Source organism: Electrona antarctica, assembly GCF_951216825.1.
Source record: "Electrona antarctica genome assembly, chromosome: 15".
NCBI classification, from domain to species: Eukaryota; Metazoa; Chordata; class Actinopteri; order Myctophiformes; family Myctophidae; genus Electrona; species Electrona antarctica.
The window spans coordinates 12,680,039-12,699,026 of record NC_136796.1 but is presented as its reverse complement, the minus strand read 5'-3'; the positions used below and the strand labels follow the sequence as shown (position 1 = coordinate 12,699,026).

General features: G+C 41.1%; 1 protein-coding gene across 1 annotated transcript; it reads left to right on the top strand.

Moving 5' to 3' along the window:
* Positions 1-612: 612 nt before the first annotated feature.
* fhl3b (four and a half LIM domains 3b) lies at positions 613-14,250 on the top strand. Its single transcript, XM_079522266.1, has 6 exons — positions 613-705; positions 9,288-9,460; positions 11,159-11,333; positions 12,240-12,409; positions 12,593-12,779; positions 13,262-14,250. The coding sequence occupies exons 2-6, from the start codon at positions 9,305-9,307 to the stop codon at positions 13,411-13,413; spliced, it is 840 nt and encodes a 279-aa protein (XP_079378392.1). The 5' UTR covers positions 613-705; positions 9,288-9,304; the 3' UTR covers positions 13,414-14,250.
* Positions 14,251-18,988: the final 4,738 nt, after the last annotated feature.

Below are 18,988 nucleotides of genomic sequence, written 5' to 3'. Positions count from 1 at the left end.
GGAGTGAGGCTGCAGTTCTGACTGTGATGGGAAGTGCATTCCACAGTTTTGGAGCCAGAAGGGAGAAGAGTTTGGGACATGTGGAGCGTTGTCCCGGCGTTTTTAGTGAAGGTACCTCCAGCTTCCCTGCGTTGGCTGATCTGAGTGCGCGGGAGGGTTTGTAGGGTACGATCATACTTGTGAGATATGGGGGGGCCATGCCTTTGGTTGCTTTGAATGCCAGCATCAGAGTTTTGTATTCTGTGCGGGCAGCGACCGGGAGCCAATGGAGGGAGCGGAGAAGGGGGGTGACATGTGAGAATTTTGGCTGGTTGAAGACCAAGCGGGCTTTGTAAATGTAAATGTAATTCTATTCCGCCACACTTGTATCTCAATGGCAAACCTGAGTGCATCTTCCACCACAGATAATTATAGGCAAAAAAAGGCTCTACACTCAGTGTAGGGCCTTGGCCTAATCCTAATTTATTATAGCCTACCAAATTTGGGCACTCACAAATCACTGTTCTAAACCCTAAGGTGTCTGTGGAGGGGGGAGGGAACGAAAGAGAGGAGGCGGGATTTGAATGCGTGGGTTGGCTGCATTTACGCACGAAGCAATCAAACCCATCATTTGTCGGAGGCGACTAGGAGTTAGGAGTTGTCATTCAAGACAGAGACAGAGCACCGAGCCGAAAGCATCAGGGGATACGTTCGTTATAAAGACCGGTGAGTTGTTTTCTATTTACGGTAATACCTATAGCCTAAGCCTAGCCTATCCTATGGCTATGTTCATACAAGGGTTATAAGATTAAGATATATTTGCTAATAAATTAAAGAGAGACTTACAAAGGGTAAGTCTGTCAGGATGAGATTCATCATGTCTACGAATATTTTACATATTACCATTATGCGTGGCTCGCTCTGACAGTGAGACACATAACCGGTTTAATTCTGAAACGTCAAATCACTGTCACTCACTCACTCACTGTCTTATTAAAAATGTGTTAAATCAGCATCTCCCCTTTACTTGCTTGCTTGATGAATTGTTGGACAAAATCAGTCAAACTAAAACCAACATTTTTAAGACTACTGTTATTTATGTGCAGCCAACAGAAGACAAAAGCTCTTCTGACTGCTGCTGAGAGGATTCTCTTTAAAAAAAAAGCTTGCTTAATGACTTGTTGGACAAACTCGGCCAAACTCAAACCTTTACTGTAGCTGAAGACATTTATCATATTAGGCCTACTGTATACAATTAGCCAGGGTATTGGTACACTTTTGCCTCGTCCAAAAGCTCTGCTCAAAAGAGGATTCTCTTTTTAAAAAGAAAAAAGAAAAGACAGGATGCTCCTCAGTTCACAAGAGGATACAGTGTTTCCTCTGGAAAATGAGGAAACAGTTAATATTGGGTAGTAAAACTAGGCAGTGTGTGTAACTGATATCCAAGACCACAGTAAGGGCCGGCGGCCACTTTTCCTTCTTTTAACTAGGATTTATGGACTGAAAAACAAGGTGACCATTGAGTAAATGTCCCCTCTCTGTTAACGAGTCCTGATTTATAGCCCAGAATGAGATGCCTGAAATATGACACATTGAGGCTGTGCTAGCCTTCGTTGTAGGACGGTGTAAAAAATAGCAGATCTATTCAACCTCACACCATCACCATGCTGCATCCACAATGCGTTTTTTTTAAAGCTTGTAGATCGCCTATTTTCCTCGTGTGACACCGTCCTATTAGGGAGCCTACATTTGGCATTAGAGGTTAGATATTATGGCATTGGTTAGAGGGCAGTGATTTCATATATTAGGCTTTTAATACGTTTATTAGCATGTTATATAATAGCTAATTTTGTGCGTCTAGAACAGGGCTTCTCAAAGTGGGTGCCTTGACGCTAGTCCAAGGGTTCCTCAGAATACTCTAATATTTGGAATTTATCAATGTCACTTCAGTTTAACCACTTACTGTATATATATACCGAGAACTGTACTTGGTGCATTCTTTTTCAGCCTACAGTACACCAAGTATTTTCACCAAAAATAGCAGATGTACAAGCTCACAACACATCACAACAGGATGCGTTGTGAGCTTGTAGATTGGCTATTTTTGGTGAATGTTCCCCCCAGAATAGGAATGCTGGGGTTTTAAGTGGTTAAACGCCAAGTAATATAAAAGCTATTTTCAGTATGTCCTAATGTGTAAACAATTATTCTCACCTTTCTCACCGTCTTTGTATAGTGTATCTTTGGGAGAACGATTTACATATTTACATAGGCCTACCGTTAATATGACAAAAGGTGCTATAAAGAAACGGTGTAAGTCAGGGGTGCTGTGGATGAAAAAGTGATTTACAGGGGTGCCCTGGGCCAACCGCTGGTCTAGGACCAGGTCAATGAGGCTATTCAGTCATATAGTCTTGAGTCACAATGATGTCATGTTGCATGTTGTCTGCTTCAGCCCTACAGGGATATTTGTTCCACAGACTCAACACCCAATTCACACCAAGTTAAATAGTTTCCAAGTGTTCAACAGCAAGACACACATAGCATCATCACACTCCATTCCATTTGGGTCAAATTAACGATTGAGTTCAGCATGTATTCTCCCCCTGCTCTATCATCAGAAAGGCTTTTGCGGAAAAACAAAATCCACTCTTTTTTTTCTACTGAAAGGAATTTTGAGTTGAGTTTTTTTTTCTCTTTAGAAAACAGAGGGTGGAAGAAAAATGCATTTGTTTGCTTTTTTCGTCTCAGTGTTGCCACGTTTTGACCACACGCACATTCTTCTGAAATTCTTCTTGTTGGCGAAGGTTGGGCCTGTATACAACCAGTGGAATTGAGCCAGATAACAGCTAAAGGAGATGGATTGTGTATTGCCCACTGACTGGAAGGTACAGGGTCAGACAATCGGGTAGACATTAGTTCCCGACTGTCCAAGAACCCCTAACAGCACCAGTTTCCCCCATTCTCAATCCACAGGAGAGTCAACAATGGAAAGTTTAGAAACCTGTGGTCTTTATGTTTGTGAGATGTGAGAAAGTTAGTGAAATCTCTGATCGGTATACTATCGGTATACTATCCTATTTTATTTTTATTTATTTTTAGATGTACAGAGATGAAGTCTTGGCGCTGCATGAAGCTGGCTGCCTGTTGCTGTTGTAACACTTAAATTTCCCCTCTGGGATTAATAAAGTATCTATCTATCTATCCTTCGGGAATATTATGCTTTATTCAAAATATTCTCAGTTTCCTAATACACATGCTGCCATCTACTCTAGTCGCCCTATCTTGCTAATTAAAATTATTTAAAATAGTTCAACTAGCCGATCTACATCGACATGTTGATATTTTACAAAATAGTTAAAACTGTTTTTGATCTAATGGTGCAGTTTGGCATTGAACAATTTTGATTCTACCTTCAATTGGTATTATTGTTCTTTCTACATTGCCATGAATGGCGACTCTAAGCCCAGTTTTTCAGTAAACAACAGACATTGTGTGCTTCTCGGACATGAGGATGTTACTCCAAATCAAAGACAAATAAATCGGATCTGCAAAAACATGAAACAGATGCAGGAGGGCACAGAAGAGCTGTTCCCCAAAGAAAACAAATAGCTGATATTAACACTCAAGACATCAAGACATACCACTTCCAAGTAACTGCTGGTGGGAAAATATGTTTATTTGGTTTGGAACTTTGGATAATAGACGCTGAATAGACCAACTGTGTATTTACGTTACTGAAACAACCAAGTGTCCAAATATAACAGCATGTTCCCTGTCATAAGCAATGTCACTCAAATGGATTTGGAAAGTGATTTATTTTTATTTTCTTATTTTAACTCAGTGATTTTCTCTATTTGAAATGTATTCAACTTTCTTTTAAGTAGCAAGATTAATATTCCTAAAACATTGACATTTTCTTTTCACCATTTTCGTTTTTGTTTGTTTCGAAGCATCAGAACATTTTCTTTTGTTCAACGGTTATGAAAGAGTATTTAATGATCTCTGACAGTGGGCTGGTGTTTGTTGGCCAGGCGTGAGGCGCAGGGCCCCCAGGTCAGGACCTTTGTTGCTGGAGCCTACATAGTTCTCCACGAGGAACATAGTCAACTGGAGAATTAAGAAAAAAAACATAGCAAAGCACATTGTTTATTAGTCTTTCCTTTAGGTTTATTATTGGCATAGTTTAGTTGTTTTTGTACGTCTGTTCACTGCTACTCAATTAGCAGATGGATGGATAGGTGATCAATCACCTTTTACTTGAATACTGATGTAAAATTGTGTGTGACACAGCTCTATGATACTCATTGCAATTGAAGTATTTGGCAGTACATTAGGGTTGAAGTGCGGAAGGATGAGATATTAACACTTGCTGTCCTACTCTGCGATGCTTGACTTGACTGCCTCTAATGGCAGCAATGGTGATGCTTGACCGACATTTGGTATTTGTCACATTTGGCACATGGCAAGTCTTCCGTTTGTTCACCAAGAGCATTTCAAGCTTACCTCTGAAAAGTTGCTCTTAGAACTCACATATAAATTGGGGGGGATTGAATCCTGCATTTCTGCAGTTCTCTGGTAGTTTTCACACATGTCCCCTACATGCTGGCTGTCCAAAGTTACAATGACCTTAAGAGCAAGGGATTTGAACACATTCCTCCAAAGACTGCCCTGGCACAAGCCAACTCTTGTCTTGTGTGGCACAAAAGACCGTTTTCATTGTTCGGTATCCAGCTTACCAAAATGATGTACCGTATTCTGCAAACTTTGTTTGTTTGTTTCAGAACATCTTGCCTGGAACAATTACAACAGAATGCAAAATGCTTGTTCTTTTTTTAACTGTTGAAAGGGCCCTTGTGATTCTAGAGGAAGTCACTACACATTGGGTGTCATTGTACAAGGATAAAGGAGAGCACAGTCCTCTCACGGCTGCGGGCTAGTCTTGTATTCTTTTTCTGTGTCATCATTTATGGCCTCAACCAAAATGTAGAGCTTGATATCGCAGCATTGTTTATAACAAGCTGAATAGCTGATCATACTGTGTAGCCTACTGTGTGCCTACCAATATTGTGTGTCACACAATATGAGAACTGTTCTAAGGTTGTGGGGTCATCTAAGCTACATAAACCGTTTTGTGGAAAATAAACAAGATTGTGAGTAACACCCCCTTTTCCTATTCCCAGCATAGTCCCTGTGTTCCTTCTCTGGTTATTACTGTATTGAACAAAGCTGTGATTGTAAATTCAAGCAGTCTCACATTTGAAAGGTTAAATGTCAAAAAGCCGCCCTTTAAACATGAGTGTGCTGCTGACTGAGACAGGTGCTGGAAGTCTGCCTGTGGAATACTGTAGGTTCTGCACTGTAGCTGTGAATCTGTGGATATGACACTTTTAACACAATGTTTCATGGATGCAGAGACCCTTACCGAGTGGTTTTCATCATGGAACATTCTGGTTTGTAAACCTTGAGACACAGTCTAAATCCCTACGTTGGGAAGATAAACAGTGACACCATACAGAACTCGCATAGTTCACACCCCTGGCTCGGTGTCCAAAAGAACTGTCGGGTCGTTTTAGGAGACAACACCACCGGCAAGCCTTGAAGGGACAAGAGGCAGGCGGCCTGGTGGCCGATCATGGGAGTGTGTTGCCATTTGGCTCGTGATGCAAAGCATTCTCAGCCAAGTGACTCCAGTTAATCTTTCACTGGGATGGACAATATATCAGAGAAGAATGCAAAGTGTCTGCTTGTCATTGTGAACTGTGGACTTGCTGTTTGATAGTGTGTTAGCGGAGAGAGAACACTCACGCAGGATGGATGTCTGTTTGGCTTAACCTCTCAGGAAAATAAGTGTGTGGGGGTGATATGTAATTAGTGGATGCAGTCACAGTCACCTTGAGAAAGATGTGGAACCATCGCTGACCAAAAATATACTGCTGCCTAGTTTGTGTCAACCTAATAAAGCTAATAAAAGGCCTGAGTTGTCCAGACTACTACTAAATGTCAAGAGATCCTTCGAACTTCAAAAACAAACTCTTCGTGACTTAAGGACTTCAGCTAGTTTAAAAGGGCATGTCTATCCAGTGCAAGGACCAGACACAACGCCAAATTGGTTGGAATACTCTTATACATAGCGAGAAAGACTATACTCAAGCTTTGGATTCATAGAGACGTTCCTACACTGGATGATTGGTACAATGACTGTGGTTTCTCTGGAGAAACTGAATTATCTCCTCCGTGATAACATGGAAGGGTTCACGAAGGTATGGGAACCAGTCTTAGATACAGTGGACCCTTCTAGACTGCGCTTCAATGTACCTTATTGAACGGTAGTGAATAACAAAGACTCTGGTGACCTGTAATGTACAATCATGTCAAGACTGTGGTGTACTCGTTTTGTTTGTTTTTTGTCTGTGCATTGTAATGTCCGTATTGTGGTACTTGTTGTTTTCCTATGTTATGTTGAAAAAAGAAAAATGTGTGGTTCTATATATATTGAATTGCGATTGAACAGTTTGAACAAAATTTCAGAGCCTCAATAAAAATACATTGAAAAAAATAAATAAAAGGGCATGTCTAACCCCAAGGCTTTCTCTAAATCAGTAAAGGAAGTTATACAGGTTTTTTTAGGGCAGTTATGGCTTGCACAGTGTTTCCGGTAGGTAGGATTGTTGGTCCATAATGTTGTTGTGACCAAAATGCTCTTAAAAGAAGTGTGAAAACCATGACATTAATTTTAATTGCATTCTGAAGAGGGACAACTAAAGGCTGCAGAATGTATTTACAGATGTTGTGCCTCAGGAAAAGGAACAAAAAACACAGAATGAGAGAGGACTGTGTCCGGAAGGAAAGCCATTGTTGTATCACAGCTTTCATTGTTTTTGCGATAGATGAGACTAGAATAGAAGCCAAACTGCCTTAGACATTTGGAGGGGAAGTCAGGCTGATCCCCCTCATCACCACTACCGGACAGTAAACGGACACAAAACAGACATGGATGTTATGTTTTGTTTCTGTTTGGGGTTTGCTTATGTCTGTTTGACCTTGCTCGTACAGATCCATTTAACCGGAGGCAGCCCTGTTATCAGCAGGGAGGACGCATTGGAATGTCCAATGATTCGCTGACTTTGGCGGCAAGTTAGTAATCATTGAGATACAGTAGTTAAGGAAATAGAGTTGGGTCTGTGTAGTCTTGAGAACATGACTAGAGTGTAGAGTGTCTTTTGTGTGTTTACCAGATTTTTCAGGATTAAGTATTTCATATTTGGACATTCGAAACAGGAAGTCTGATAGCAGTCAAACATGGAATTTTGGCCCTGACTCTCAAACTGTCTTCTAAATGGACCAGAGGCAAATAGTTTGAGGTTCCAGAACATTAAGCGCAATACCTGGAAAAGAAAAAGAAAGAAATCAGCTCTGTGGAATGCAAGGGCCTTCCATGAGAAATGTTTATTTCTTACCACCCTCTGCTTTATATTAAACCACAGGGCGCTTAATTGTTTTTCTGAGAAGTGGGCTCCATTATGAGCAATGGTTTCTGCCTGGGTTCAGTCACTGGATTGAAATGGGGTCCATGGCGTCATCTTCTGTTAAGTGGGGGCTGAGCCCTTTAACGTCCCCTGGGGGATTTCAGTCCTAGATCAAAACCACGCTGTTCTCAGCTGGACTTTGTTGATCCCACCTCACCCCCCTCCCAATTTTCTTTTTTACATTTTGGAAGCATGACAAACACTTTCTGTGCCCAAGAGAGTGGGGGGGTGATGATAAACAAAATTCCCATCCAAGAGAAACATTTACGTCCCAGACTTTAGAGTCTTTGTGCATGCCGTATTCCTGACATTGTTTTCTTGACGATGCGATACCCATGCTCTGGAGAACCTTTGTGTTCATGCCATGCTAGTCTTAAGACTAATTATACTTTATCGTACAACCACGTTGCTTGCTGACAGATTTTCAGTGAAATGACATAGTCGGACAATTAAGAATAAATTCGGCTTTTAAGTTTTAACCCCATGCTCTCAAGTCTAAAATCCTCAGCCCAAGTACTAAGTCATAGCCATACTTTATTTCCTTACTCATCGACTAACTGTCTTATGAATCAGAACTGGGATCACATACTCTAGTTCCCCATTGGGTTTAGAAACAGTCAGTGGTATGAGGATACTAGCTCACTACAGCTGGAGCATTTTCAGGAATATTTCCATTCATACTTCCTCTGTCGCCCCCAAACTGTGAATCATGCCATGAGTTTTACATCATTACTGAATTAATGAATTAATGTAATACAATACACAGAGACACATAGGTTAACCATTTAAACCCTATATACTTGACCAGAGTTACCCAGGGGTCTATACTAGGCCCACTCCGGTTTTCGCACAATACTAAATATCTTAAAATAGAGGGGTCTCCCCCCCCCCCCCCCCCCCACGCATGCAGCACACGCGCATACTCTCTCGCTCGCGCGCGCACGCACACACACACACACACACACACACACACACACACACACACACACACACACACGTGCACACACATACTCACACACACACATGTGCGTGCACAGTTGCACTATACACACACATGTGCGTGCACATGCGAGCACATACACGCACACATGTGCGTGCACACATACGCGCACACACACAATCAGAAAGGCTTTGAAATAGAGACGTCTCTTTCATTGCAGCTTCCAACAATTAATATCGTTCAGTGTTTCTTTTCCAATGCCAGACTGCCACGGGGGGTTTCCTTCAAACAATGTGGTAGAGAGCGAGGGAGAAACGTTAACCGCTTTCACTTGTTGATGAGGAATGATGAAATGGTGGAAGAAGCTACATCGTTACTTCATGCATGCATCGTAAAGTTATTGGAACAGACATTTGCTCAGCCCTTTCTCCATTCTCAGCGGTTAATTCAGTTCTATGCACTATGCGGAACATTTGTAACCATACAATTTCCATGCCTCTCAGAATACATTCTCTCTCCGTCTCTTTCCAGCTTACTTACAGTAAAATCCTCAGTGTTCATTTATCCAGTTTTTAACTCATCCTCATCCCTATAAATATCATCAGGAAACGTTCGGCAACAATACCTACAAGCTCAGCTACAATATCTACAAGCTCAGAACACATTGCGTTGCAATGCGCTGTGAGCTTGTAGAATGGGGGCGCAAGGATAGACCACTGTGGGACTCCGGTCAACAAATTATATACGGTTCAAGTGGTTCTAAGGATTTCACTGTGTATCCACTCTCCCTGTGTCAGGATGTTCTGGTAAAAAACGTGTCTGTTTTTTCTCTGTTCCAGGACCTGTGTAGGACAACATGAGTGACCGCTTCGACTGCAAAAACTGCAACGAGTCCCTGTATGGACGAAAATACATCCAGGTCGATGAGAAGCCTCACTGCATCCCCTGCTATGACCGCTTGTATGCCAATACCTGTCAGGAATGTAAAGAACTCATTGCACATAATACCAGGGTAAGGTCTGTGTGTGTGTGTGTGTGTGTGTGTGTGTGTGTGTGTGTGTGTGTGTGTGTGTGTGTGTGTGTGTGTGTGTGTGTGTCCTACATTCCCTTTTGTTGGCTCCAACCAGAGCCTTCTAGACTATTAGAGAGTTGTGTCACCTCCGTTCACTTCATCTGCCCAGGTCTTCTTGACTCTTCTACATAGCATTCTATTGGTGAATTGTGAGCCCTGAACCGGAAGTTTACAGAATGCACTGGAGTCTGTGAGAGTATAATTGTCACTATTTCGAGTTACATGAACCACGTGACCAGACCAGCGCTGTTTTGTGGCCCCTCATTGACGCAACTCTGTAATTATAGAAGGCTCTGGCTCCAACATGGGACTGCTGAGGGGCTTGAAACACCTGGGCCCAGTTATCAATCTAGGCACTAAGCACTAAGGTGTTTGACGACTGCAAGCGGAGTTGTGTGTAGTCTGTAGACATTGGTCAGCGCAGGAGCACCTTACAGACTGAAGATTAGTTTTTAATTTCTATGGCAGGGACAGAGACTTTTAGTTGTTTTTTCCTGAAGTGAGACCTATGGCCCTATTTTGTGCCACCCCTTACCCCTTTTCCTTAAACTTATTTGTTATTTTTTAATATTTGATTTTTTTTTAAATAGTTCAAATAGCTGATCTACATCGACACGTTGTGAGCTTGTAGATATAAGATGGCAAGAGCCTCTATGGTTTTCTGGACATAGAGGGGCTTATCATCCCCGGCTGAGACAGTAACAGCAACGGGAAGTGCATTCCACAGTTTTGGAGCCAGAAGGGAGAAGAGTTTGGGACGTGTGGTTACATTGGTTATGCTTGTATTAAGTGGTTATACTTATGGACTCTGGAGTCAATGTAATGTCCCCCAAAGTGTGACAAGCAATGGTGTGTGCACTGTATTTTTCTTACTCTTGATGATGTCATACACAAGGTTTTTTTAATACATTTTTGCATGTGTCACTCTGGCTGACACATTGTCCCGTGTTCAGCTCTAGTAACTTCTGTAGAAAAGCTGGAGTTCTTCTAAATTCTTGTATTTTGTTTGTGTGTGCTAAATGCCACAATGTCTGAACTTCCCTTGCACTGCTCTGAGTGTTTCGGTCAGTGTAAAATGAAAACAAACAGCTGGAGTATTATGCTTCATTCATCACACTCCATGTTACGTGGCAAAAATCTACAAGCTCACACCACTTTGCATCGTAACGTGCTGTGAGCTTGTAGATCTGCTATTTTCTGGCCCGCAACACCATTGTACGACGAAGCAGAAATAAGGCTTTATCATGGACTCCCTATGATGGACTGGCAATGAATAAAGCTGCTGTTTGCTTTGGCTTCCCCTCCTCCAGAACCCATCTTTCTCTGTCCCCACGCTCAATTGTTTCTGTAGAAACCCACACGTTAAATATAAGTCTGTTTTTCCTCGCCCGCAATTCAGTGACACCATTTTTCAAAACGCTTGCTTGAACTGGAGCTGAACTGGAACACAAGCAGCTGTTTAAGAATATCAGACAGGGAGTTGTTCCAACGCATGAATATGAAAGTTATTATAGTGATGAAACCTTAACTAGCCACTACTGTTTTCACATACACTTAGTGCACTTACTTACTGTTTTGTTTGGTCTATGAACTTGACTCATATTTTTTGTTACTCATTTATCTCCTCCTCTCCTTTAGGAGTTGTTCTATGAAGACAGGCACTACCACGAGCATTGCTTCCGTTGTTTCCGCTGTGATCGCTGTCTGGCAGATGAGCCGTTCACCAGCCAGGATGACGCGCTGGTCTGCAACGACTGCTATTGTAATGAGTTCTCTTCCAAATGCGTGGCCTGTGACAAGACCGTCATGCCAGGTAGAGACACGCAATACTGGCCTCGTCATAGTTCAACTTTGTCCCAAATGTTTTTTTCTTCACATCTCACCACCACCTCCTCCTTAGGGGCAAAATCATGCGTAATGACTCTTTCATAGTCAGCCACCATTCAAGCGTAGACATCGAAAGCTGTCACACCCAGCTGTGACGTTGTGGACTAAGAGCCTAATGGCTTTTTATTGTTGAAGGTGTGGCAGCTTAGATGTGACGATGTGTGATTGCTTGCTTACTCAGACTATGAAAATGCCCACCTGGGGATCTTTTCTGCCCTGGGCATAATATTATTATGACGACATGGTGCTACACCACTGGTGTCAAATGACAGTGAATTAGCCAGGATTGTGGTCAGGGCGGGGTGTTATAACTCACCAGACCTTTTTGTGAACCAAAGGCAGTCTCAGTTTAGCAAGGTTTAGTTAAACATTACACTGCCTACTTGTTCCTCTCCGAGACTGGGTCTCAATTCCCAAAGCTCGTAAAACAGGGGCAGTGATTAAGAGATTATTCAACGTCCATTTTCATAGGCACGACTGGCTGCTGACTTTTGCCTCTTTGCCTTTAGCCTCTGCAATAGTGTGTGTATTTGGAGAGGTATTAACCAGACTGCACACTCTCACATTCATGCGATTAAAATAACAACCACTTATAATGTGGTGAAAACCATTAAATATGAGTTGTATAATGGTGTTGCAATCAAGTATGATTGATTTGTTATGGCATGTCAGTGCTGATGAGGTTTTATGCAAGGTAAGCTGAAGTAATTGTAAGGTGTGTAAAGGTTGTATGAAAACGGGTTAGTCCATCTTTGGTTGTTTCAACATGTTAATCTCAAGTTGCCTTCTTTTTCTGTCGTTCTCCCTACACTATACTTTCCTCTCAACACAGGCTCGAGGAAGCTGGAGTATGGAGGCTCCACATGGCATGAGGACTGTTTTGTTTGTCATGGCTGTGAGAAGCCCATCGGTGCCCAGTCCTTCATCCCAGATAAAGATGACTACTACTGTGTGCCTTGCTATGAGGGCAGGATTGCCCCTCGATGCAGCCACTGCAAAACGGTGAAAAGGCTATTTGAACTATTCATGCAACGGGCTTAAGTGGTTAAACCTCCCTTGGTTCTTGCTTTATATGTTGGTGGATTAGCCATAGACGTTTACAAATGTTGTAGTATTTTGGTTGTTTGCTAATAAGTCAGTAAGCTGTGTCAACTCATTGATAATCAATATGTCCATGTTCAACAGGCTCTGGCCAAAGGTGGTGTGACTTACAAGGATGAAATATGGCACAAAGAGTGTTTTGTGTGCACAGGCTGCAAGATCCAACTGGCAGGCCAACCCTTCACCTCCCAGGGGGACAGCCCTTATTGTGTCAAGTGCTTCAGCAACCTTTATTCCCAAAAGTGTGCTGGTTGCAATACAGCAATCACAGGTTAGTGAGCTGTGCTGTAGAAAAGGGGTTCTCAACGTTTCTGACTGGGGACCCCCGGAAATGCTTTGGCCATGTCTCATGTCTGTTTCCAAAGTTTGTCTTTTAAAACAGCCCAGTGGTGTGTTCCCAGCTACGGTATTATTATTATTATATAAATCAAAGATAAAGAAAGGGTGATAGTAAGTTATATAAGCCTCTCCATCTTGGCAGTTTTTACTAGCCTTGGCAAAGAGGCATTGCATGCCAGAGCGACGACATGCATGCAGTGGTATTGCCCACAGCTATGATGTGAATGCCAGTATTTTCAGGTACACAGAAACAACTGGCAGATCTTCTCTGCTTTTATTACCAGCTGCCTAAGTGTTGGGTATTAGTTGAGTAATGTGTTTATGCACTTTCTCATCCGTCACCTGTGTAATAATAAAGAGTGAGTGGTTCATTTAGGTCCTTGTTGTTAACCACCTGGAATTGATTCCTCTCAGGATTTGGAGATGGGAAATACGTTTCTTTTGAGGACCGGCAGTGGCATCAGCCATGCTTCAAATGCTCACGCTGCTCCGTGTCGTTGGTGGGCGCTGGCTTCTTCCCCGACCGAGACCAGATTCTGTGTACAGACTGCAACAATGACGAATGACCGCCACTGCTTCCGTCTGTAAAATCAATTCAGCCCAACCAGTCAAATATTCATACTTCAGTATTGTGTGAAGACTATGTACTCTATGGTCTTGGTTTTGCTGACACAAACAGAAAATGTCTAAACCTCAGAATTGCACATGAACACCATATTCTACTAAACCCACCCACAGTATAAATACCAAGCCAATGTTGTATTTCAGTATTTGCATAAACTCTGCTTCTTTGGTCAATCTAAAGCACATTGAAATGTATGTATAAATTCTCCAGAAATTATGTGTAATAATGCCTGACAGCTTGTTTTCCTTTTTGTATTGTACAGTATATTTTGTACAAAAGAGACACATACCATAAATCAGCTATGCTTAGCAAATATTTTTTTTTACATTTTCTATAATCGGTGTTGAAAAAGGTTTGTATTGCCCAAGATATCTATTCATCTGATGAGTATACCTCTTTCATGCACACAGTTAATGTATCCCATAAGACTAAGTGCTGGATACATTATAACTTCCTTGTTGGGGGGGGGAGGAGGGGGGATCTTTTTCAAATCTAAATGTTCTTTAGTCCAGAGACTGTGTAGTATTAGTTTGAGACATACTGTACAGGTTTTGTGTGAGCTTGTACTTTACAGCATTTGAAAGTATTGTAGTTTCAGTGTTGATTATGGTCATGTATGCTTAGGGACTTCTAGCATGGCTGCCACAGAAACAAGCAATGATATACTATGCAATATTCACAGCTATAATATAAGCAATGGAAGACTGAAAAATGCATAATGCACTGCTTAACATGATTATCTTTACCAACACTAAATTAAAAAGTAGCAATGTTTCAACACCTTGTGGATAATATATATTTTGTCACAAAGTGCACTATAAGATTTTTTTTTGTACTGTACAATGACATGCCTTGCGATGCTTTTGCTAACAAGATGTCAGGTTTCAAATCTCTCAAACATTGTGGATCAAATAACACCGAAAATCAGAAGAACAGAAATCATCTGATATTCAAAATCTTTGTATAGGACTCCCAAAAAACAGGAAAAGCATTACTTAGAAAAAGCCTTCTCTCCTAAAGAGCCCTCTCTACTTCTCTTCTAAACAGTTGCTCCTTCTGGAATCTTTCAAAGGGTAGTCCCTAGTAGACCTTCCCCTTATTATATCTTACATAATCTCCATAACTTTTTACAGTTCTAAACCCCTTGTGATTGTGTTTATATAGCTAGGGTCTGTACTGTGAGGTGTCCATGCACGTCATAGCAAATGAGAAGAAAGACCACTAACATCAATGTTGATTTGACAAACTGGCAAGATTTCCCAAAGGTTTTACATGCTATATCGTATGTAAGACATTTCCCAGTTCTTCCGATGCTTATTGAATTAACCCACACATGGACTTAATATTTAAAATGCTATATAAAAAAGCACAACTATTTCATTACTTCAGACAATAATAGCTTGATCCACAAGTAAAAAGTAATAATATTCTGAGCTAAAGAGAAAAACAACATTTGTGGCAGCTAGGGTCAGCGGGACGCAAAACAGCACTTTTGAAATTAGGGACTTCGTGTGAACCATACTCTGAAGGAGAGGAAAATGAAGGGGCCTCTGTATTTAAATGTAGGCTAGATACAGCTGGGATTGACAAGTGCTGACACTAAATAGTTGATCTGCTGAACTCGATCCAAGCCACTTGGTTTAGCTCCGCTTTTAAAATGGGACGTTGGCTGTCATGCTTATCTTGAACTATCACAGAGTAGTGCATTCTAATCGTGTGTTTAATGACAGGTTCCATTTGTTATTCCTTTCTCAGTGTCTACAGTGTAAATGCAGACAAGACTGCCTACGTCTCTGTATCCCACTAAAATCACAAGATCAACCCTTGATGAAAAATAAAAGGCCATGTTGTGCTGTTGTTCAGTTCTGGCTTTTCCCATGACTCTTCCTGAAATATGTTTGACCTTGTTGTCCGAGATTTAAAAGATCATGTTTGGTCCCAGGAGGAGGAGGGGACAGGCTTGAGAAACCAGGAGAAGCTAGTTAATCTCTGTGGCAAACATTCATGATTTCACTTTCAGGGTTGGGTATATGATGGAAACTAGCAAGATTAGTGTAAATGCACTACATTACAAAAACAAAATGTGTGTGCAGCTTTGTGACTTGATATTTGAAGTCATTGTACAAATATCAGTAGATTACAGTTAACAAAAAATGGAAATGATAAGGTTGTTAAAAACAAACATTCATTTATGCAAGGATTGTTTGAAAAACAGTTTGTAGAATGGGTACAGGCAGCTCAACGAAGGTACAGGTCAATACAAAATCTGCTGAGGATGAAACCAGAAAAAGCACTAAGACTTGTTTACCTATAAGGGTCCTCCATTTTCAATTCATCAGAATTGTATGTATTCAAATAGGCTTATGGGTCCATTTGGTTACATTTGTACACTCTCAGAGTTAAATTAACCCTGAGTATTTTACTGTGTAACATTGAAGGATGTGAGAGACAGAGATACTATAAAATGTTTGTGGGTGAGAAGAGCATAAAGGAAATGTATATACTGTACAGCACATATCTTGAAATAGCAATTAATCTAGGTTATACATTGTGATGGACATTCAAAGTGCTGTAAACTGGAATACAGTGTCAGTTTTAGTTGTACATTTGACGTTCTGTTAGACACAAGTCACACTTCTGTGTTCCACACTGGATGGTGTATGTATGGGGTTTTGGCTCTGCTTGTAATTGGTGTCTGAGAAAAGGGCCAAGTGTATTGGCTGAATCTGAGAGCCCATCAAGGTCACCATCAAAAACACACCCATTACCTCCCTTTTTAGCTGTATTTTTGGATTAATAAACTTTACATCATCAGGAGTTCAATGTTTGTCAGGCCAAGGACCCCTTAGCTGAGAGAGATGAAGCAGGTACCCCCACTGCATATTGGATTCATGTTAGTGTATTTTCAGACGTTTAACCACTTCAAACCCTCAATACTTTGTAAACTTTACCTTTGGGTTCGTACTTGGTCTGCTCTTTTTGCCCTGTACACCAAACCTCTTTGCTGTAAATAGCCAATGTACAGTGTAATTCTATTTGTTTTCCCGGTAATAGTCCCTATTACACAAAGATTTGGCGGCCCCACTGCAGTATCTCTGAAGAACCCCTAGGGTTTGAAGACTCCTGCCTTACATTACTAACATACACTGACGTGGACAAAAGATGAAATACCACTCCGATCTATCAAGCAATACCCAGTCTAAGCGCTCTTCAGACTTGGCTAGCCACAGGGGAAGGCATAAGACTATAGGCTGCATACCACCAAGCCCTGGTGAGGTGTGGTGAACCACACTCATGCCCATATGCCAACTTTCCTTCACACCCACAAACATGTCAGTCTCACATCCTTCAATGTTACACAGTAAAATCTGCAGGGTTAATCTAACTCTGAGTGTATAATCAAAGTTATGAATAAAAAACACAGGATTTTACTGTATAGGTTGCTTCGAGATACCCCTATAACACACAAGTGAAATAGCTGTACATAACAAAATAACAATCACAAATGTATGAAGGAAATCAATATGTAATAATAGATTACAGACAGTAGCCTATAAAGTAATCCACCCAGCCCTAACCCCTGTTTCTATAGGTAACTTAAAAGCTTCCAAGAACCACATTCAACAGAATTCTGCTGGTGGAAGCTGTTAAAGCAATCAGAGGCTCACAACAGTGACCACCCACAAGCTTGACTGAAGAGGGATTTGCGTCACGTGATGCCATTTATCTCTCTGCTGTTTTAGGTGCTAGTTTGAAATGAATGTAGACTCTTACATTATCCAATAACTCCCATTCAATTTTTGCCTCATGAGCAAACATGAATAGTACCATATCCAAAGTCCTGGTAGGTTTGTGAAATAGTCATCCCCACTCATGACGTAAAAAGTAATTGTAGTTACAGGTGGTCAAATTCAAGTACAGGAAATCTTTGTGGCATCCAATGTTTCCATGAGTCTTGTTAGTTCATGATTTTCAGTTAATTTCCTGAACTGTATGGAAATTCAATGATTGGCTGGTACCCCATAATACATTGTATGTACAGTCATGCCTCATTACCACACACACACAGATTACAACTGGAATGTTATCTAGTGTGAACATAAAACAAGTTTCCAACCTGATCTAATCATCCTCAGGGCACATTTTAAACTGTAACTGGTAAGTGAGTCATGGACTCAAACCTAACAGTCTGAACCATTCCCTCTTTTAGAGTTGGATGGTAACTGAACATGGGAGGAGACAGGGTGGGGATAAAAAAATAAACCTACTGTGACAGTCTGTGGTTAAGAAAAGAAAAATGTCCAGTATGTCTTAGGAACCCTGTATTAAAGTACAGCATATATAATCATCCATTAAGAGCACTCTCCAGGTAAAGACTGCAGTTCACACTGAGAGCAAAGTGCTCAACCGTGTCCCCACAAAAAAAAGTTGACAGCAATATGCATGGTAGAGAGACTGAGCAGTTGGGATGCCGGAAAAATAAAACACAGTAATTGTGTCATACATTCCAAATGAAATGTGACTCAAAATGGTGTGGCAGAGAAAAGCATAAAACCGAGGAATGCATTCCAAGGATGGACGTCTCCCAGACAGTCCCTCCATCATCTCGTTTGTCAGCAGTTCCGCTTTGCCAAGGTGTCGCTGTGTTCATCCTAGCAAGATCCTTTTAGACAGTTCTCTGCTTTAATACTAGGAGCTACTACAGTTTCTTAGTGTTTCTGAGCTTGACAAACTACAGAAGGGAGTAGGCCTATTTAACTTTCTTTCAACTCAGGAGCAAAATCTTAAATTTGATCTCATGGCTCAATGGATTTATTGTTTCAAGCCTTGAGATGAGATTTCTACAACCTATATTGGTTAACACAACACATACTGTAGTAGATTTTACCTTCAGAAAAGTGTAACTACACTAAAAATGACATCGTTCCGTTTAGTGTTGTTTAGCACCACCTAGTGAAATGTTTATGTATTTCATGGTGACAACAGCCAAAGATAGTACTTATGTCTTGTCCTTAATTACACCATTTTACTGAACAATAAATCAGCAGCATAAATTAATTTAATATCTCTCGTGACTAAACGCCACACGGAAAAACTGCCCTGACTGATGTAAAGCAGGCAACACTGTGTAAACAAACATGGGGTTGCCATACAATCTTGAGCAACATCAAGTCGCTCCTCACTCAAGTGGTTACTATTTTCATAAACTAAACTCACACTGTGAGAACTGTCACAAAGGAACGCAATAACAATTTCATAATGTTAGTATGTAAACACTCGGATCATATTTGGACTTTAAAAACAAACCTGTGTAAACACAGTACCAACTAATTCTGTGATCTCAAAACAATTGATGAGGAACGTATATAAGAGTATAAACTCTGGAGACATCCAAGAATTTGTCCAAAGCCTCAAAGTTAACTGGCCTCCAAGTTCCAACTGTACATGACAGGGTTATACAAGAAGCAACACTGGTTTAAGGCAGTAATTACAGTCATACGGGGAAGGGAAATGCC